The sequence below is a fragment of the Rhipicephalus microplus genome, chromosome X (assembly GCF_043290135.1).
Source record: "Rhipicephalus microplus isolate Deutch F79 chromosome X, USDA_Rmic, whole genome shotgun sequence".
Taxonomy (NCBI): domain Eukaryota; kingdom Metazoa; phylum Arthropoda; class Arachnida; order Ixodida; family Ixodidae; genus Rhipicephalus; species Rhipicephalus microplus.
The window spans coordinates 31,802,728-31,824,320 of record NC_134710.1 but is presented as its reverse complement, the minus strand read 5'-3'; the positions used below and the strand labels follow the sequence as shown (position 1 = coordinate 31,824,320).

General features: G+C 43.3%; 1 protein-coding gene across 4 annotated transcripts in view; it reads left to right on the top strand.

The window, feature by feature from the left end:
- The window catches only part of LOC119182102 (DNA polymerase lambda), a 52,937-nt gene extending 31,575 nt beyond the window's left edge, over positions 1–21,362 (top strand). For 3 of the 4 annotated variants that reach the window (XM_075876151.1, XM_075876150.1, XM_075876149.1), the window contains 2 exons: positions 1,726–1,887; positions 21,120–21,362. In XM_075876151.1, coding sequence (XP_075732266.1) covers positions 1,726–1,887; positions 21,120–21,227 — 270 coding nt within the window. In that variant the 3' untranslated portion in view covers positions 21,228–21,362. Of the gene's footprint in view, positions 1–1,725; positions 1,888–14,097; positions 14,165–21,119 lie in introns of all 4 variants that reach the window. The other variant, XR_012886608.1, reaches the window with a different exon arrangement.
- The last annotated feature ends 231 nt before the right edge of the window (positions 21,363–21,593 follow it).

The window sequence follows — 21,593 nt, the reverse complement described above, 5'->3', positions numbered from 1 at the left end:
GTTCTCGTGCATTTCATTTAATTTCTCGGTAAGTAGGGCACTGTTGTTAATATTGTCGTTTTAGATGCCATATGTTAAGCTTTCACTCTGACATAAATTGTTTTCACTTTAGTGTCCCTTTAAAGAGGCCCTGCAACACTTTTTAAACATGATTAGAAGACGCTGCTTATCGGTAGTCGAGACTCCTGTCTATATGTCAGCCAAATAATGTATCACTGCACATAACATGTAATTCACAGTTACTTTTCAAAGACAGCTAGAAACTGCCTTTTTTTTTCTCAGCAGATTACATTATCAACAGGCTTGACAGTGTCAAAGTAGGGACAGACATGGCCATTGTCTCATTTGAGCATTCTTGTGCTCTATAGTTACTGCAGCAGCCATGGAGTGTCACCACAAACCAGTACGGCACTCTTTAGTGTGCTAGAATTGCACAGTAGGTAAGCAGATGCATTCAAAAAAAGAAGAGAAAGATCTTAAGGTCATAACATGCTTAATATGTTCTGGTGCGCTAGTTGATCAGAGCTGTTTCATCAGTTATCATTATATACATTGACATAGCTGTCCCTCTGTCTTCTTAGTTTTCAACATACTCAACGTAATGAAAGGAGAGAGAAAAAAATGCTTCAAGTGTTCATTGAACCCCCGTACTTCTGCTCATGTAGGACATTTTCAGGGAAAATGCGTAAAAAACATGGACAAAGGAAGAGCATAAGCACCTTCAACTAATCTGTCATTGCATTGTCATGAGTGTAATTGCAGCCCAGATTTCCGAGAAACCAGAGTAATTGGGCACAAAGAACATACAACTTGTGAGCTTGTTGAAGTTTATTTTATTTTAAAAGCCGGAGATAGCTGTGTCACTAAGCCCTCTGTGGCATTGCACCCATCAGAGATTGGCTATCTTGATGCGCAACTGTAGGAGGTTTTTGGTTTTCGAGCACACGTGTGGTTTTTGTATTTATTCTTTCTTTATAATCTTTGTACTTTCAATAAAAGTTTCAATTGTTAGTATGTGCTTTTGCTGTTCCTTTCTCTCTTCGTCCACGCTTTTCGCACCTTTTTTCTTGAAAATGAAATACCAACTCGCCCAACAGTCCATTCTTCTAAATCATCTAGGACGGTTTTGTAAAATCTTTGCTGAGATCAATTCTTGAGGCAATAGGCACAGATAGAAAGGTCGTTGAATAATTTTTTGATAAAGAAATTAAGGCCTCTTTTTAATATGCAGTTTTGATTTAGATTGAAGAAGCAGTAAGCCTGTTCACATAAATTGGGAATTGGAAACAAAACACGGGTTTTTGTTTTCGTCATACCTTCTTCCTTGTGATTGTAATTGCAGAGCTGGGAGGGGGGCTTCACTGTCTGGGCTAACTTCCGCCCTTAGTCAGTGAAGTTGCTTTTGTAATTTATATTTAAAAGTTTATCTATGCATCACTTATTCATTTGCATGGTCATTATACATGTCACATTCAGGCTCTATACACGTCCAGATCATAGTGCATTTAGTGATTGGAGCCGCATAAGATGATGTGGTACACAAGGGGGAGGGGTACTCTTGCCCCACCATAAGTGAAGTTGATAGGTTGGTTCATCCAACTGGCCAAAGTGCTTTGTTTGTTTCCTTTTCTTGTCCAGTGCCTTGCATGGTTACACGTTTATTCATTGGTCATGTGATTGAGTCGTGACAGCCCTGCCAACTTATGTCTTTTTTTTTTCCCCTAGCACCGACGGTTGGACATCTTTGTGGTGCCCCAAGAGGAATTTGCCTGTTCTCTGCTTGCCTTCACTGGCTCTGCCCATTTCAATCGTTCTATGCGTCTTCTGGCACGTCGCAAGGGCATGTCTCTGAATGACCACGGCCTTTATGCTGATGTATACAGAACGGTAAGGGCAAGAACAGGTAGACCCTTCATATGTTTATAAAAAGATACCTGAGCTCCCTGTACTTGTGATTCAAGGCATAAGCTGAATCGACTTCCCATCTTGAGCCTTGCTGCACTGCAGCACATGGGTTTTGCTGCCTCTCAGGCAAAAACTGGTCGTTCATGTCCTCGCTTTCACCCTTCACTATGCTCTCACCATCTTCATGCACCTTGCATGCATTGTTCACTCATTTCTGCATGTGTGGCCTCATAAATTGGTTGCACTGTAGATTTAAGAAGATATCAGAGGTTGAACAATATTTCATGGTGTGAATCTCAAAAGGAGAGTGGTTAATCAAATATTTTTGTGGGATCGAGCAGGTCGTCTAAGACAATGCTGTTTGTGCAAACGCTGCGTGTCAGGGATGAACGGCCATATTTCCACTGTGTGAATATTGAGGTGACTGCACGAGTTCTGCAATGACGTGACTGTTAAAATGAATCTTCGTTGTGACAGTGTTGTCTGCTTAGAGCTGTCAGCAAACAACCATGCTTTCCTGTGCATTTGTCTCTCTCGGAATCTGATAGCTTGGAGACCAAGTTTGCCATGTGGCTTTAAATTTATTATGGGCTCAATACACATATGCCCTATTAAGTCACTGGCAGCATTATAATGTGCAGTGTTTAAATCCATGAGATTTTCACTTTCACCAAGGTTTGCTTCGGGATAACAATTTCTGATCACAACTTTAGTGCTAGTTTGATTTTTTTTACACCTCACTTTGTCAGCATAATATTAAGTTTAAGGAAATTTTTAATGCCCACTGTAATCATGCTTGTTTACAGCAGTGTAAAGTTTCATTTCGGGTAAAATATATAGATGCCAGATCACACACAGTGTGCGCTAATTTTAATGTCACTTTGTTTTTACTGCTCGCTTGGTCAGCATAATAGTGTACAATGCTCACTGTGGTCATGCATACACAGAGATTTATCCCTAATGATGACCACGCCTGATCTTGTGAAACCATTTATAATTTTAATGTTGCTTTGGTTTTTCTTAGAGCTCTTTTACAAAGCGGCAGCTTTGTAACGTCTGCAACACTAGTGCGTACAAGGCCATGATCATTTCTGGAATTTTACGTGCCAGAACCATAATATCATTATGAGCCATGCCCTATTGTGAGACTGGATTAATTTTGAGCACTTGGGTTTCTTTAACATGCAACTAAATCAAAGTACATGAATGTTGCTGAATTTCGCTTCCATTAAAATGCAGCTGCCATATACGGCAACTGAACCTATGACCTCAAACTTATTTATGCAATGTCTGCTTAGCTCTCACTCTCACAGCAGGTTGAATGCAAATAACAGTAATGATAATATGTGGGATTTTACCTTCCAAAACCACGATATGATTATGCGAGGCGCCATAGCGGAGGGCTTCAAGAAATTCGACCATCTCGTGTTCTTTAACATGCACTGGCATCGCACAGTACCTGGGTCTCAACCATTTCCCCTTCATTGAAATGCGACTGCTGCGACCAGGATCACACCTGCGACCTTCGGGTCAGCAGCTGACTATTGTTGCCACTAATCCATCGTGGCAGATAGTCTGCATGCGGGGTTAGTATATGCGCTTGGTGTAATCATGCAGCTACTCTTTACTATGAGCCACTGAGGTGATTGACCAAAAAAGTCATTCTGAGAAAACAGACTTTAAAAGTTTCTAACACATATTTTGGTCTAAAATGACCCTGCAAAGTAGCTAGAAATGTTTTTTTTTTTTCCTTTTCCCCTTTTCCTGCTTGTGTTGCAACTGTTCTTGAGCCTTTTTTACATGGAAAGGGCCTTTCTTCGCTGCCCGTTAATTGCCGGCATAGCACCATCAGTTGCCGACATAGCGCTGAGGTTTGGTTGCACAGCAACAGGTTCGCTATCCTCCGCGGCTAACTTCTCGCGTCCAAAAACGTGTTGGCAAATGCACAGTCGACGACGCGGTCGCACTGTTCGGGGCCGTAATCACTGCAGTTAGCGAGCGCAACGCACCAGGCACACTTGAGCACGAAACGCCTACACCAGCCTCACTTGTGATGACGGAGCGTTGCGCCGATTCTCGATCTCGCGATAAGCATCAATGCAGTAGTCGTCTTGAAGAGATGAAGGAGAACTTGCTCGGCATCGATGCGACTGTCGCCCATGCGTTGGCGCGTAAACGTGTCTCACCATGCGTACAAGCTTCATCGGACGCTTTCTTGAACAGAAGGCGTGCCGAGTCATAAACTTTGCCCTTCCCATTGTTAGTGACAGAACAACAATCAGCGTCCCGTGGACATGGCGAAAGATCATCTTGTAAAGACGGTGAAAGATTGAAGAGCACGCGTGAGAACCGAGCGAAATGACTGCAAACGGGAAAACAATGCACGCCAAGAGAACACCAGCGCTTGTAAGGCCGGCACCGGAGCAGACGGCGAGCCAGAGGAATAGGTGCATCATCGCGCGCAGCAGCCAATAGGAGCTGCATGATCATGTTAAACCCCACAAATCAATCAATCAGGAGCTGCGTGATCACCCACTCCCTCGAGAGGCGCGCCCTTCCTCCAATCACGGCTTTGCATCCGAGCCGCGGGAGATTTCAAAACTTCGAGAGCCCCCCCAATCATCAGTGATTCTCGCGTGGTCATGCCGCTGCTGCTGCAGGTGGCAAAAAAAAAGATCAAGAATTCGCAAGCAAAACAAGACCAAGATGGCGGAACTGAGTAGCGTGGTTGAGAAATTGCAAACGCGCAAATTGGGGTGTTGTCAGCGTTCGCTGGCCACTCGCCGGCTGCCGTGGCATGTTATGTAATTTATTTGATGTACTTTCGCGATGAATTAAACATTGATATGTACAGAAGCAGATAGTTTGTAAGACATACTACCCAAATATGTGATTTTCAAAAAATCGACTTTTTTGGGATTTTTCGGTTTTCAAAGAACGCGTCTCCCCTTGAGCATCTTATAAGAATCCGCAAATTATCGGAGCAACGTACCTCACATGTGAATTTTAGTTCCATCCCTTCATCTTTAAGCATGTTTAGAATGTATTTACTTTCCCATTTTCAGCGCGTCACTTGTTATAAAAAAAATTTTAAAAATCTATAGCTGTAGCACTTCTCAGCTGTCTTGTTTCAATGGCCCAGTCAAACCACGATGGTATTAAAAGCCAAAGCGCGTTATGAGCAGTTCATCATTGAATAACTATGAATTCAGTGTTCCAGCTCACATTCCTCACGATAGCATGTTTGAACCACATGTATCTGTAGGCAACAACTTGCATGCAGCTAATCTTCTGTTCGATGTACATCCGTCCAATAATACCTACACTGACAGAATTATTCATTGCACATTTCATGCATAGATATACATGCAGGTGCATTCAGACCTTATCAACAAGCGGCGGCGTGACCTTTTTTTTCGTTTTGTGCTCGCACGGCGCCAACGAGCCGTGGGCGGAGCAAGAACCGGTTCTCTCAGCGTACCAACTTTTACCACAGTGCTCCGCATGACCGCAGGGCATTGTGGGATTGCTTGAAAAAAAGGTCTGTTGTCAGCATGACATGCATGCCCACACTTGGTCTTCTGCGGACTGCACCTGTTCATACATGCCGGGTAGCGTATATTTTAACCAAACGTATGTGGGGTGAAAACTGGTTGACAACAACACTCCATTACTGTTGGCTAATGGGCCTTAGCCGGGACCACAGAAAAATTTGTCTCACCCAAGACTAACTGTGTTTTGTAGACATGTCATCTCATTATTTCTAAGCCTCTCATTCTTGTCTATTATCAACTTCAGCCATTCACAACATGACTGAAGCGTTGCTCGGAACACTGCTAAAGCACTGATAAACTGATTACCATAGTGAAACAGTGGTTGCTGACTCAAAGGTCACGTGTTCGATCCCAGCCGTGGTGGTCGCATTTCGATAAAGCCGAAATGCTAGAGGTCCTAGTACTATGTGATGTCTGTGCATTCCAACACCAAATGATCAGAAGGTTTATTGTACTGAAAATAGCAGGTTTAATGTACTTTTACATCCAAGGTAACTTCAGCCCACCAATTTATCTGCTAGCAGCAACTCTACCTCATTTTTACTCTGATTGATATATCCGGGTTTAACGTCCCAAAACCACCATATGATTATGAGAGATGCCATAGTGAAGGACTCAAGAAATTTCAACCACCTGGGGTTTTTTAACGTGCACCCAAATTTGAGCACACGGGCCTACAGCGTTTTAGCCTTCATCGAAAAATGCAGCAGCCGCAGCTTGATTAAATCCCGCAACCTGCGAGTCGGCAGCGAGTACCTTAGCCACTTGACCACCGCGGTGGGTCAAAAATGCCGCCGCCACAGCCGGGGTTACTCTCACTGGGCCACCACTGCTGGAAGTAAAAAAGCATAAGAAAACAAGAATAAAAGCAAACCTTTTGAACTGAAGGTACAATGCTGTTGATGCTTCACAGTGGGAGTATCAGCAGAGTCTGTGGCACTTCCATCAGTCTTCGGTGGTGGCTGGCACTCAGTCTTTGAAAAAAAAAAAAACAAGCGGTCAAATTTTTGCTTTTTGATTAGGCGAGGGGTAACCTTGTTTTTCCAATCATGCACTCTGGTTTTGTTCTTCGTCTGCAAAGAAAACGGAGCGTAGCAGTACACACAACACAACCAAAAAAAAAACTGAGCTATAAAAGCTCAGAGATTATGTACCTGATCACAGATGCAAATGCATGCTGCAGTGTGTTGCGACAGCGAGATGTACTCTCACCTCTTTCTTCTTCTTGGAGTATACCTCAGTCAAAACCTTGTGACGTTTCTTTAAAGTCACCTCTTGAAAGTCTCAGTCATCACCATCACACAGAGACCCCAGCTGCGGCGGCTGCATTTCCGATGGAGGCGGAAATGTTGTTGGCCCGTGTGCTCAGATTTGGGTGCACGTTAAAGAACCCCGGGTGGTCGAAATTTCCGGAGCCTTCCACTACGGCGTCTCTCATAATCATATGGTGGTTTTGGAACGTTAAACCCCACATATCAATCAATCAATCAATCAACCATCACATAGAGACTGATCAGCCACGGCTAAGTGGTCATTTATAACGACGACACCAGCATAGTTACTTAGGTCAATTCCTTCCAGAGCATTTCGCTTCTCCTTTTCAAGTTTTCCATTTGGTTGGCCTTACTCAGACTTCTTGGTGTGTTTCCTGGCACTCACGTCAGTAAGAGCACCTTGAACTCCCACTAGGTCCTGCAGGTTCACCTCGTCCATCCGGTACACCATGGTGGTTTGAGGGGGCTCTTCCTTGGCACTCACATCTCCTGGCCACTGCTGTTGCTGCTGGCGTGACTGACTTCCTGGCCGTGAGCCACCCCCACGGCCCATTCTGGCAGGTGTCCCCCCACCCCCGGAGTCCCTGTGTTGCACAGCGCCTCAATCATTGCGGTCACTAGGAGCTCCTCCTACCCCTCAGCATACTTCCCCACCAGATCGGCGGCATTTCTGACCTCCACCAGGGGCCTTCGAGCTAGTGGGCAAGCTCTTCTTGGATCCCGGTGACTGTTTGCGCACACTTTCGTCGAAGCCTCATCTATCTGCCACATCACTGCTTTCAGAAGCAGTTTCCCAGTCTTAATTGGCAACATCGGACAGGGCATCCTTACTTGGTCCTGCACCACGGCTTCCTCGTCCCTTGTTCCTCTCGGAATTGTCCTGTCTGCGAGGCTAGTTTTTCTGAAAGCGTAGTGGCAGTGGCTCCATACGGTTGGGGCACCGCACAACAGGACGACTACTGTTAGACCGTGGCTTGTTTACCTGGTTGGTAGATCTTTCCTTGCTTGCTTCTTCCTCATTCTTGCCATCCTCAGGTTTTCCAAATGCCGCTTTTAAAGTCGGCGGCCCATAACCCCCAGCTTGGTACTGACCTCTTGAGCTTCGGCCTAACGACATCACACCTCTACGACCTCGCCGTGAAGGCTCCCCTCGGGAAGAGAAGGCGCTTTTCTCTTGCTTGTTTTTAGCCTCATCTCGGCGAGGCTTGTGAGCACGACCAGCCTCTTTTGCTGTCCTATTTTTCCAGTCAGAATGGGGACAGGCCTGGGGCACAGCCGATTGATGGGCTTCTCTTCCTCAACACTAGAACTCTCCTCACTACCATCGTCCTTTTTGCAGTCAAAGCAGGGCCCACGCTCAGTCCTACTCTGACGATACTCTCGGCTGCACCCTCTGTAACTAACATTGCCACTGCTGTAGCCATTACCACCACGGCCCCCACGGCCACCTCTGTTAGCTTCATATCTTCCCCCACTTCCACCACGAGAATGAGATGCCGGCATACGCTTCTCAGCATCATCTTTTTTAGTAGCTTCCTTCGCCTTGTCCTCATCTGCACGGGATTTGTCCTTCCTTGACATCGTCCTTTCCATCATCCTTTGCAACTCCCCCCCATCACAGTGCACAAAGTTCTTCTTGCTTGGACCTGCACTGTTCAGCTGCTGCTGAGTAACAGGAAGTGGATGGTGTGTATGCCGATCCCGCCTCTTACTTTCACCAGGAGCAGAGGAGTGTGGAGTGTCAGACCAGTCTGGCACTTGCGGTTTATTCTTCACTCGCTCAGCTGTGATACGATGTGACTTCATTTGCGGCAATGACATCTCTTGCCGTTGATCAGCAGGAGGCCTGCAAATGTGATACCGAAACAGTACTTGTAAGCTTGCTGAAGAGGCTCAAAGAATTTTGAACTGCAAAATATTCCTCGTAGTAATGCACACTTTAGGTAATAAAAACAATACAAACATGAATTCACACAAAATTTCAGCATATTATAATAGACAGTTCATAACGAACAACTCTTGATAAATCTGTTAGAATAAACAAGGTACATATTCAGAAAGTATGCCAAGTTAGTTACTTTCATAGGAACAGTCATTACCTACTATAGAACTTCACTGATATGTTTTTTCGAAGATCATATACAGTCAAATCTCGGTATACAAATCTCAAGGAAGCGCTAGAAATCAGTTCTTAATGTGTCGTCTACCTTTGCTGGGTATACATCTGCAATTGCGTTATTCCCTAATAAGTGCCAAAAATAAATAAATCTGAAATATGACTGAATGCATGCACATTTGAGGACGGGCATGATCTTTTCCTGATGAGTGCAGATCAACTGCTGCAATATGAACTCTTCCAAGTGCGCACTCGTTTTATGCACTTCCCAACATTGGCATTAAATACCAGTTCTTTGCATTAGCAAGCCCTACTGTTCAAATGTAGTTTTCGCTCTCATTGCTCTCACCGCCATTTCCTTTTGTTCCAATGTAGTCTTCGCTCTCATTGTTCTCGCCGCCATTTCCTTTTCTTCTGAGTCACCCATTGGCTGGGGTGACCGACACGTCATCTTTTTTTGTGTGTTTGTGTTCACCGTCGTGGTTGTCCGTTTGTGAGCGTCTGCTCTTGCGATCGTGCGTGTTTTTCGATGCACCGTGTTTCCGCTTTGTACCGGCACTTTTTCACCGCAATCGAGATGCCTGGAGACTTGTCTGAAATCATCGACGTGAAGAGCTTTCGGAAGCCGTAAAAAACGGCCTTGCAACAAGAAGGCGCCGGCCACGAGTGCCCTTTGGCAGCTAGTTGCAGTCGCGGCCGAACCCGTTGGATCCGCCGGAAACTTTAATGACGCTATCTACTGACGACGCCGTGGGACCAAATTCGACGAGCGATACACTTCGGATTGATGCTGCATACTACTCAACGGCGGAGCAGGCGCAGCGAGTTGAGAAAGTCGGCTACCCAAAAGTTTGACCTCCTTGGAGTCGGCGCTTGAGAAAGGTTGAGAAAAGAAGACAAAAGAAAGGTCATGAGATTTCATTTGCATCAAGTAAGGTAGTGTAACTATGCACTTTGTAGAAAACCCATAGTCTCTCAATTTCTATTGCTACACGCAAAGCTTGCACTCATCTTTCTCAAGAGCATCAGGGTACTCCACGTAGCTGAGCGGGGGGTCCTTTGCGAAAACAAAGTCCTGGGGGACTGTATTATCCGTTGGATTTCCTGAGATGAGAGTTGCTGTGTAAGCTGCTGAACCACGTCGTCAGAATTGATGCTCTCACTACTGTCTTGACCACGTATACATCAGTGCTGCAGAGTTTCCATTCCGGAATTGGAATTATTCTGGAATCATTCCACATTTTCGTGCCCCCAGGATGGAATGGGGACAACGCTTGGAGGAATGAATTGGGAATAGAATCATGTGCCTTTTTGCACGGAATGGAATGGGAATGGAATTACGTTTTCTTCCGAAAATGAATAAGTGAATTGAACCTTCATTTTGTATAAGAGGATGGCTCTCGGTCGCAGTTTGGGAACTGGTGGGGATGTTAGGGATTGTTGGGTGTACAGCGCAAGCATAATAAAGTAACGTCAGTTCCTGTTAATTCGTTTTCAATAGAGGTTCAATAAAGTCGCTCTCGTGCGAGATGGTGTACCTCTACACCACTTGAAACAGCCCACTTAGTAGTGCTGTAGCCGGCGGAGGGGTTAGGGGGTCCGACATTCATTTACTGTCTGTTTTCAATTGTACATGTATATAGTAACGCCTAAATGCTGCGCTAGGAGTGCCTTCGCAGAACATATTTAGCACATTTCTTCTATATGCTGTTTTTCAAACTTCAAACATTAGTAAGTCAATTTAATATTGCCTTCGATTTAACAATAAAGCAGTATTTTTAAAATAGCTTGGCTGATCATAAGCATGGTACATTTATAAATAGACTGTGTTGCTCCAAAGCTTGTCTCTATTCTTTACGTAACCGCGATGCTATGCCGTTAGTATTCGTCATGCATAACTATGGTGGTAGTGTACCTTGCTTTTGTGGTTTGTGATTTTTCGTATTGTGAGCTACACTGGTCAAGGTCAAGCAGTTTCGCGTGGCTTATCAGGAGCTGTGCTGCGCATGCCTGAGAAGCAGTGATGTCACATGGCACACAGCTAGTGCGCCGGAGGCCTGGAAGTTCCTGGGGCGACGTGTCGCTAGTGGGCTGGCGCTTGACTCACGTGAACTCGCTCGCTAGTTCGTCTGTCCATCTGTCTGTTCATCCAAAGCTCGCACTACGTATATCTTGACATAACCAAGCTTAGCCAATGTTCGATTTTTTTACTTTTTTCCCTCCTCGGCAACATCCTAGCTGCCTGCTGCCTGTCCACCCTTCACTTATTTGTTTTTGCTTCTGTCGCCTTCGGCGACTAGGACGCATATTCTGAGAAGCTCTTCGTTAACTTGTGATGCGTATTGACGCTGGTACGATGCTCAAGCCCACTGCAAGCTTTCGTATATCAGCTTGTGCGCCATCTCACCTCATACTAACACCCTCTCGTTATGCAATACTGCCCATCCTCCCCTCTGTCTAGACACATTGGTGCCTTTGCCTATGACATATGTCACCAGGTATCCGTCTTTGGTAACATCTTTTGCGTACTTTTGCAGTTCTCAATGCATCTGATAGCATCAGCTTTACAGGCGCTCATTCTGAACTAGATAAAATTGTCTAGATGGCTTTCCTATGCTGAAGAATCACAGGAATGGAATTGAGCTTCCCGGCCATTCCCAGAGTGGAAATGAGCTAAGTTTTTTCCTTTCCGAGAAACACACTGGTATATGAGCAATGATCACTGAGGCACTCAGACATTTCTACAACATCATCTGCATGAAGTGGTCCATACACAATGCATCGTCGTGAAGTACCAACCACAACTCTGGCACCTCTTCGTCTACAGGCACTTTGCAGGTCTCTCCTTCCTGGCATCGTTTCTGAAGGAAAACTTTTCCTCATCTCACTCCCTCGCAAGCTGCACAGTCTACTCATTTTCTTAGGTTGCACATGGGAAAGCAGGACGCGTAATGGGGCACGCCATCAGCGTGGAGAGACGTGCGAGCTCTAGTCAGATTCAATTGTTGTATCCGATATTGTGGCACTCGAGCATCGTAATAAGCGATTTATTTCACCATAGAAAGCATACAAAAGGGGGCAGTGCCATCATTGTTCATTGTTATATCTGATATATTGTTACAGACAGTGTCCTTGTAAGTGGACTCGACTATAATCAATGTTTTTTATGGGTGCTGTTAAAAGGGCTGAAACATAGTTTGTATTTCATACAGAAGCCTTACTTCTATGGTAGAGGGAACCAAGAATAAAAACACAAGAACGTCATGGTTTCATAGCCCTTTCAGATGCCATAGATGAAAAAACTTTTTTTGAATGTCTCACGTAGGTACATTATTTCAAGGCACTCACTATTCTATTACAACAAAAATAAATTCATAATATTTTAATTTATGCATGTTATAGTTACTGATCCTAATAAAAATATCTATTTTTTCTAAATTCATTGATGCTCTGTTTTTTCATAAATATAATGAAATCTCATGCTAAAAATATAGTGCAAATTCATTCTTGGTTGCATTCGTTTTTGAACAAATAAAAATTATACTTTTCACAAGGCTCGCAGGAAGTGGCACATGAAACGACTCATCAAACGTGGTAGTGCCTTCAGCAAAGCAATCGTATGCAACAGTACCCTGGAAAATGAAGTTAAATGAAGACAAACTTATTATGCGGGAGGTTCAATCAATTCAAAGTTCAATATATTGTAACAAACAAATACAACGCCGGAAGCTAAAACAGCTATTTATTTATGGAAAGCTTGTGCCGCCCACTAAATACACAAGGGTTGACCTGAGTTTGCGAGAGAAATCCTCGTCAACCTCTTCTTTTTGCGTCTCGCCGCGTGCCGCTCCTTCGAAAAACCGCCAGCCTTCTTTTTCCAGCACGTGATGTCGTGACACGTGCAGCCAGCGTTGCATGGCGCGTTTGGCTTGTCAGTTGGTCTGGCAGAATTCATAGGAGCAGGAAGCGGCGCAAGACTTCAGTATGTGCCGAACAACATGCGGCAATATTGTGCTCTTTCTCAGCTCCTAGCTAATACAAATAGCAAAGGCAGGTGGTGTACACAATTCTGTACATAACATTTCGAAGAGATAAGTGAGGTTGTTTGTTTCGGTGAGGTAAAAAGTTTTTTGCCCCAAAGCTGCTCAGCCTATGAGAGACACCATAATGAATGACTGCAGATGATTCAACTGCCTAGAGTGGTCGAATCAAGTTTGTTGGAATGAGACCCTCATTACGAATGAAGGAAAGAGAAAATTTAAGGCCTCATTTTCAATTTTATTATACACAATATTGTTATGGGGAGACGACAGAAATGGTGTATTTACAATATTTACACAGTCACAGTAATTGGGTAAAAACTATGCTTGTCCGAATATTCGAATTCGCTTCGATTCGAAATTACATTATTGAGAATTTCAAAGTATTCGCAATGAACGATTAAATGCATATTACAAAATGTACCACCTGTAAAGGTGGTTTTACTGCAGTGTAGAAGTGCTTAACCGTGAAAACACCTACCCAAAAGAAATCCACTTTGTCGCGAAGTCTCTCTTCAAAAAAGGGTCCTGCAACACTTTTGAGCATTGTCAGAAAATGCTGCTGATCAGTAATCAAGGCTACTGAGAACACGCAAGCCAAATATTATAGTGCAGTACACGGCGTGCGACTCACAATGAATTCTTAAAGTCAGCTAAAATTGCTCTCTTCTTCAGGCAAATGACTCCACAAGCTCAGAAAGCACGCGTGAGGTATTTTCATTCCCCGTGCCATCACCCCCTGCTTAGCTTCCAACACTTTTGTTGGGACGAGAAGAGAGAATGCACTTGGAGTGTGTGACAAATCTTTGCCACGCTGCGCATACTGGACGAATTTCAAGATTTTTGCGGCGGTGAATTCATGAGGCAATAAGCTTCTTTAGTGATTCCTTTCCATGGCTACTTGAAAAAGTGTCATTTTATTAAGCTTAAAAGCTTGTTATAATGGCTTATATGTTCTAAGTATAATGAACTTTAAAATGTTAAGTATTTTAAGGGTTATGACTCGCATCCTGCATAAAGTCAAATCCTGGTACAACTCAAAGTTTTTCGACTTCCTTTGAACAAAAAAAATGCGTAGAGGTCCTATTTCAATTTTTTTTTAATATTGTGCATGTTAAGTCATGATAAATATGCCCATTTTTTTATATGTCATATGTACTATTCGAATTAAATTCGAAATCATTTAACCAAAATCACTATTCGCACAGGCCTAGTAAAAACAACCAAGGAGGCGAGAACAGGAACCACCTAGTCCTTGACTTCTTCGTCCTCTAGGTAAGCGGCACGATATTAATGAGAACAACTTGATGCCTTTGGGTAGGATGCGAGGGATTATTGGTCAGCTGCCGTAATAAGGTCACATGCTACGTGATGCCATAATTCCACACTCGCTGTCATGCTACTCTCAGTGCTGACTAATATATATATATATATATATATATATATATATATATATATATATATATATATATATAATAGTAATGAGATCTAACAGGCAATAATGCCAAAAAAAGTAGAGGGGAAGTTATTAGACCGAATTGTAATGTAAATGTAGCAAGTGAAAAGATGACTTGCCGGGGTCAGGAACCAAACTTGCGACCGCTCAATTGGTTAAGCATCAGATGCCAAAGAAGGTAGTAGGTTTGGTCCCTGCTAGCGGCAAGTTAGCTTTTTGTGCACTTTTCTTTCTTCGCAATTATATTACTATTATACCACTAATAACATCGCCCATACTTTCCTTGGCATCATTGTCTGTTAGTTCTCATTAAAAGGGCTATGACACCATTCATAATCTGCGTCATGTGGTTAATTCTTGGCTCTTGACAAACAAGCTGGGTATATTTCAGTGCATTTGATTGGGCACTAATTTATAATGAGCGTTTTTATAGCACGAGTGGCCCAAGAGTTGGAAAACACTGGTGCACTGACGAGTCGTGACGTAACAAGGCGTTTGCTTTCTGGGCATCTGTATTTCGACAGACTATTTTGTTTTGTTGTCAGCTGCATGTAATGTTGAGCTATTACTGCTTTCTTCAGCGCAGCATCGAAAGTTGAACAATTTGCAGTAGTTGAAACTTGTGCGGAAAATGATGGCTTACTCCATGAAGCATATGACGTCTCACACACCATGGAAAACGGTGTTCGCTGGCAGTGGGCAGGGTCTTATTGCGACTCCGGGTCCCGCGGGTCTCGTTTTGGTATTGGGCCTTCGTCCTAGGGCTCGTTGTCCAACAAGTCAAATGAGGGGCTCGTAATAACGACAAATATTTATTTACCTGGTTGTTACAAACTTCCCTGGTTGTGACATCGGCGACCTTTCAGTTCAGGTGTGCCTGTGCACCACCTTTTTTAAAGCCTTTGTCCTTCCATTTTTGCGCTATTACACTGTCGAGCCGATTAATCTGCGCTACCACTGACAAAACCTGACGCTGGGTTCTCCTTAACCCCAGAGCTTAACTCTTGAAGTTTTGCGTTGTTCCCAATTTCTGGGCAGTTTTTAGCGTCAGGCAGATTGTTTTCATGTCGCTGCACAAAGCATGTCTCTAACGCCACACAAGCACCGTTAATGCTTATGAAGTTGGACCTCTTGAAACGATCTTCTACCGAACTTGTGCCTGTTTCTACACCTGCGATAGCTTGGCAGTGTACCTTCTCACCCTCTGAGGCATTTTCCATGCTATCTGTGGGAAATACTTTCAATAGTCCCTGATCCTTTTTGGCCGTACTGTCGGGTTTCAGTAGCATCACGTGTTCGCTGCATTCAGAACTATCTTCGTCCTTTTCTCTTTTAACATCCAAAAGGTCATTCCCCTGCTGAGGCGTGGGCGCAGTCTCCAGCTCATCATTCCATTCAATGACCCTATCAGGGCAACTTTAACTAGCCTCGGTCCCACATGAAACGCCTTTAGGCTTGTTACAGTTTGCATACCAGCCATAGTCCCACTCTCTACATGCAATACCTTCGCACCATCGGAGAGTTGCCTGGGTGCGATTTCACTAGCAACGACCTGTCGCTCGTTTCTCTTTGCAGAAGGACCTGTTTGCGTGTTCCACTCATAGAGACGCGTACCTTTCTCGGGCGGTACCTCACAAACAGCGGCTTCCTCTGTGACTTTATAATGCACCGTACATGCCACTTCATTGCACCTTTCGTGCTCTACACATCTTTCACATATACACGCCGGACAACGATGCTGATGCTGTGACCAAATTTTACAATGCATCGTTGCTATTTTGTCGTATAATGCTCATATTTCAGACTCATGTATACGTTTTCTTTCGGCCTTCCTTTCAGCTTCCCTCTGCTCAATGTCCTTGACATACTCTGAGAGGGCCTTATAGTTCGTCTCTGTCCCAACGATCAGCTCGATCAGTTCTTACCTTATTATGGAGTCCGGCCGACGAATGATTCCTGTCTTGCAACTAAATAACCCTGACAACAATGACAGCCCTAGTTTTCTGCCTTGCTTCAAGTTACCTGTTAACTTAGTCTACAAAAGCTTCCAAAGCTCTGACACGGAATCCTGTCCTGTCACTGTTAACCTTGCAGCCACCCACAGAATATAGCTTCAACAAGCTATCTCACAATTATCCGTTTGACGCCAGTTACCCAATGGCCAAAACAGCTCTGTTATTGTTAACTTTGTCATCGCCCACATGCTATAGACTAAACAAGCTATCTCGTAATCCACCTAACGCCAGTTACCGAATGACCAAAACAGCTGTTCTCCCCACCAGCTTTTAATTAACACATTAGTAAATGCCTGGTAAAATTTAACAGAGAAAGTCGGCACTCACCCGGCTCGCAGCCATGCCTCCAGCGTCGTGCATCTCAGCAGTGCTGTTCGGCTGCCTCTCAAGAGGATGAGCTTGTAGCATCCGACCATTGTCGTCCAATTGCCTCTCGGAAGTTAATTAGGTCGTAGCATCTGACTGCTGTCGTCCAGTCATTGCTATGGTACTTGACTGCATCTCACCGCTGCCATCCAGTTATTGTGACTCCAGGTCCTGCGGGTCTCATTTTGGTAGCAAATATTCTCTTGTAAAGCGCAAGGGAATATACACCAAAGTACACAAAGGAAGATCTGAAAAAGTCAGCGTGTGTCCTAAAGCACAAGGCGAAATATTTAGTCACAAAGAAGTGAAGTGGGCAGCATCCCTTTGTCTCCTGGGCAGATATGGTTGGACAGACCAGTCTATGTTAAAAAGAAATTCTACAAAAACACAACTATGTTTTCAAAATGTCACTAGCATGCTGTGTAAGCTTGCAACACACTGATTTTAGTGAGATGTCTAGCCAGAGCTTCAAAAAAGAACAATTTAGAAGAAACAAGTGCTTCAAAAAATAATCAAATTATTCCTTACTGCTTTGCAAGTGTACCACATATGGGTTAACATGCAAACCATAGGACTTAGTGATAAGGAAGTCAACTTTCTGAAAAAATAAATTCATGTGCATACAACTTGGTGTAAATAAGAAACACCATGAGACCCCATGCCATAAAGTTTTCTGAATATACACTAGAGGGAACTCTGGCACTAGTGTCTATGGGAGCCGCAACGCACGGCACTTCAGCAAGCCTGGGAATAATGGGTAGTACACGGGTTTGTCTAATTGTTGTACTTATTTGTCCATGTGTGTTCGTGTGGCTTGGAGTTGTTTTCTCATGAAACAAGAATCAGCAAATGTTCAGTGGTTGCGCTTCACTACCTTAATCTTTTAGTCTTACCATTTCAAATCCGGTCACGAAGTTCGGAAGGGCCCATTCTTTCCTTCGAAACAAAGCCTAAACACAGCAATAAACGAAACCATAAGTGCGATTTGCCGCCAGCAGGTACGAAGACTAGGCAAATCCGTGTACTACCCATTATTCTCATGGTCGCTGAATGATGGCAGCACCAAAGTCCCCTGTAGTTAATTTTAGGAAACTCTATGCCCCACGCATCTTGCTAATGACTGGGATATTCAAACCTTTTTAGTTGCTCTAATAAATAGTGTATGTGTATGCTTCATGTGTTTTTGGTTACTTTGTTGTTCACACCTTTCTTTATAGAAGTATTGCTCCACAGTGCATTTAACAAGTTAGCTTGTAAGCTGGCATATGTCTTAGCACTTTGTGACTTGCACCTTGAGCTGCAATTTTCTATTCCTGACTTTTTCCACTTTCTGTGTTAATGTCAACAATTTTATAGGTGACATCGACACTGTGTGCATTCACCTTGCCAGCTTTGGAACTTCTAATGTCTGGAAGATACACAACGTACCATAACAAAGCTAAGCTTATAGCAGCTTCCTGCTTGCCCCTTTTTCTGGCACCATCTTCACTTATGACCCCTGCCCTCCTATCAAGGCTATGGTAAAGGTGTAGCTCCAAAGTCCAGGCCTACAGGCACCAGTGCCAAACCATGACTGGAACTATTCTTGTCTTCCCGTAAAGCATAACTACACTTGCCACAACGGCACTATGCCTGTCTTCCAGCACAGATCACAGAGGCACACCATACCTTCCTTTGCGATTGCATTGGCCGAGCAAGTGATGGCACAGTGCCCTGCCAGTAAGGGAAAAGGTTGGCAAAGCATTCATTACTGAACAACTGAATTTGAATGTTCTAAATTAGGTAATACAATGTCCACCCACCTGAAGCTGTGCACTGGAAGACTATATGCATCATGCAGGCCAATGATGTTTAGAATTGTTGTGTTCACGTAGACTTTCAGTGCGAACCACTCTGTCAGTCTATATCTGCCCTCAAGACAAAGTGACATAGATCTCAGCAGAAAAAAATGTAGATGCCCTTTTATGCTCACTTATTCTGTACAGACAGCATAAATAGGTGAACCACGCTCACCTAATGATGATGGTACACAGGCAAGCAAGCAAGCGTGTGGTGCTCGGCTGTTGACCTCGAAACGAGGGTTCAATCCCAGCAGTGGGGATCGCACTTAAGTGGATGCAAAAGGTTAAAGATCCATGATTTTAGACCTAGGTGAACATTAAAGAACCCCGGGTGTTCAATCTTTCCGAAGGCTTCCATGGTGATGTGCCATAATCGTGTCATGGTTTTGCCGCGTTCAACTCTAGGTATTATTGTTACAGGCAAGCAAGCAGTAGTTTGTTCTACTGTTGTTCTTTCTTTAGACAACGCTTTCGGTGGTTTTATCAGCTTGTAAGTTCTTTTAGGGGCGAAGCTCCTTAAGGCGTGGGCTGTGCGTCCCCTGTAGCCTGTATGTAGCCACCTCTAGTTTAGTTCTTGCAGTGTTCACTAGATGGCGGTACCGTCCCCTGTATGTAGCCACCTCTAGTTTAGTTCTTGCAGTGTTCACTAGATGGCGGTACCGTCTCCTGTATGTAGCCACCTCTCGTTTAGTTCTTGTAGTGTTTACTAGATGGTGGTACTTGTAGCTGATGATGAAAAGATGCAAGATGTTATAAACTAGAAAGCGGTACTTGTAGTTGATGAAAGACGCGAGATCTTATAAAATAGGAATGATGTCACATATGGTGCGTGTCATTGGTTGAAGGCAATCGTTCGATTTAGTGCGGCGACGTACGCTAGGGGGAGCGATGTAATAAAATCGAGTGGGCAAAATGTACAGAGGATTCATGGTTTACCAGGTTTACCTCCGGAGCTTCGCCCACTCATCATCATTCACTTCGTGGATATGGCGGAATTTTTTCTGAAGGGGGAGCTTGTGTATTTTATGACTTGCATATTCTAATTAGGGATCCCAGAAAAAATTTTGGGAAACACAGATTGAAGCATTGGGTCTGTATCTGTGCCTTTGTTCATGCTTTGTTTGTATGTATGTGCTCTTTTCATTTTTTCAAGACTTTTTGGGGCTATAGGTACATTTATGGTGGTATAATATGAATTAAAATTTGACTGTCTTTCATGTTCTGAAATGCATTGGCTTATATGTACAACCTTCCTTTTCCTAATCAGTTTCTTCTTTTTTGTATAAATATTCTATTGTCAAAAGCCTACTGTATCACCTCTAATTAATCGAATGACTTGCACAGGCAGTTTATGTCCAGTGTATTTTTTTAGAGCATTTTTCTGGCTCATAAGTCTGGAATTAAAAATATAAATTTTTAACTTGTAGAATATTTATGTGATGTTCGGTATAGTCACTGCTGGAAAAAGATCAACCTTCTTCAGCCACTGTGTCTTTAACAATTATAGTCGAACCTCTTTATAAGAGACACTGGTGTAAGAGACAAATTGGTATAAGATGCCAGTATGCCTACTTTTATATATAGGTGTTGATAAAAAAATGCATATGTGGTACCCTGCTCATAAGAGACACCTCACATAACAGATGAAAATTTTAGCCCGGTGCATGCCCTTTGCATAGCTGTATGGTGTTTTACTTATGAGTTGTTATGAATAGCAGAGCATTGGATATTTTTTAAATGGCAGGAAAAAAAAAATTAGCTCTGGTGATCTAAATTAAGCTGGTCATGTATGTCTGAGTGGGTACATTCTGGATTAAACCAGAGAGCCAACTGTAAAGGTTATCAAGAGTTCACTGTAATTTCAGTTTTCTTAGAGGGATACTGACACCAGTTTTTGAAGCTTACTTTACTGTCCAATACAAAGCTCCTTTTTAACAAGTGTGAAGGTCAGGAAATGCTAATAGGATACTTTATTTTAACATAATTTTTGCATGTCGCACCAACTGACATCGACACTAGTGGGATGCCAGGCTATGGTATCAAATTCTCACTGGTATGACTTCTTGCGATGACGTCAAGTGCCGAAACATTCAATACGGCTGCTTGTGCGCTGTCAACAGTCACGTAGTGAAGCAGCCATGGAAACGTCGTGATATCTTATGCAGGCATCTAACCGTAAAAACCTCTACAGTGTTGTGACATCAGGATGCAGTAGGAACGGAGACTAGCTTTTAAAAACATGTAATTTATTTTTCGAGGTGCACTCCCATTTACCAGAATGTTTTCTTGGCTTTTGAGGATTTGGCCTCTCATCTTATGCGAAAAAACAAGTGAAAATTTATGTAAAAACAAGTTTGCATATTTTTAGGCAGTAAATGAAACAGTTTGAAAGGTGGTAATCATTTTTATCTGTTTTGCCAATTTGGCTTGTTATAAAGACACCTATCTACAAGTATTTCTGTATAGACTAGGAACTATATAAATTAAGATATGCATGGTCTTATCGTCTGAGATTTCAGTTAATTAGTGCATATGTTGTTTGTTTTTTTCAGGGAGAAGAAAAAATAGGACATGGAAAACGGCTTCCCACGCCAACAGAGAAATCCATTTTTGAGCACCTTGGGCTTGAATATCGACCTCCTGAAGAACGAGACCATTAGCTGTATACTTTATGCAGTGTGGAGTTTATAATTCATCTTGTTTAAACTTTAATTTTTACCGGGGTATCTCTGAAAAAATGTGCAATATGCTTATCAATGGGCTTTTTTCAAAATATAGGACATTATAAATATTGATGTATCGGTTATGAGAGCATGCCATTGTAACACCTTGGCCTCTCTGGTGTTACATTGGGATACCACATTCCACATGATACCTTCAACTGAACCTTCACCACAGTCTTCAGCAAATGGAGAACATTTGACCATGGCAACAATCAGACTTGTAACGTTATGGAGAGTGCTAATAATCACTGGATCAGGATCTCAAATTCTCCATTGTGGTAAGATGATACAAATAACTCTTCT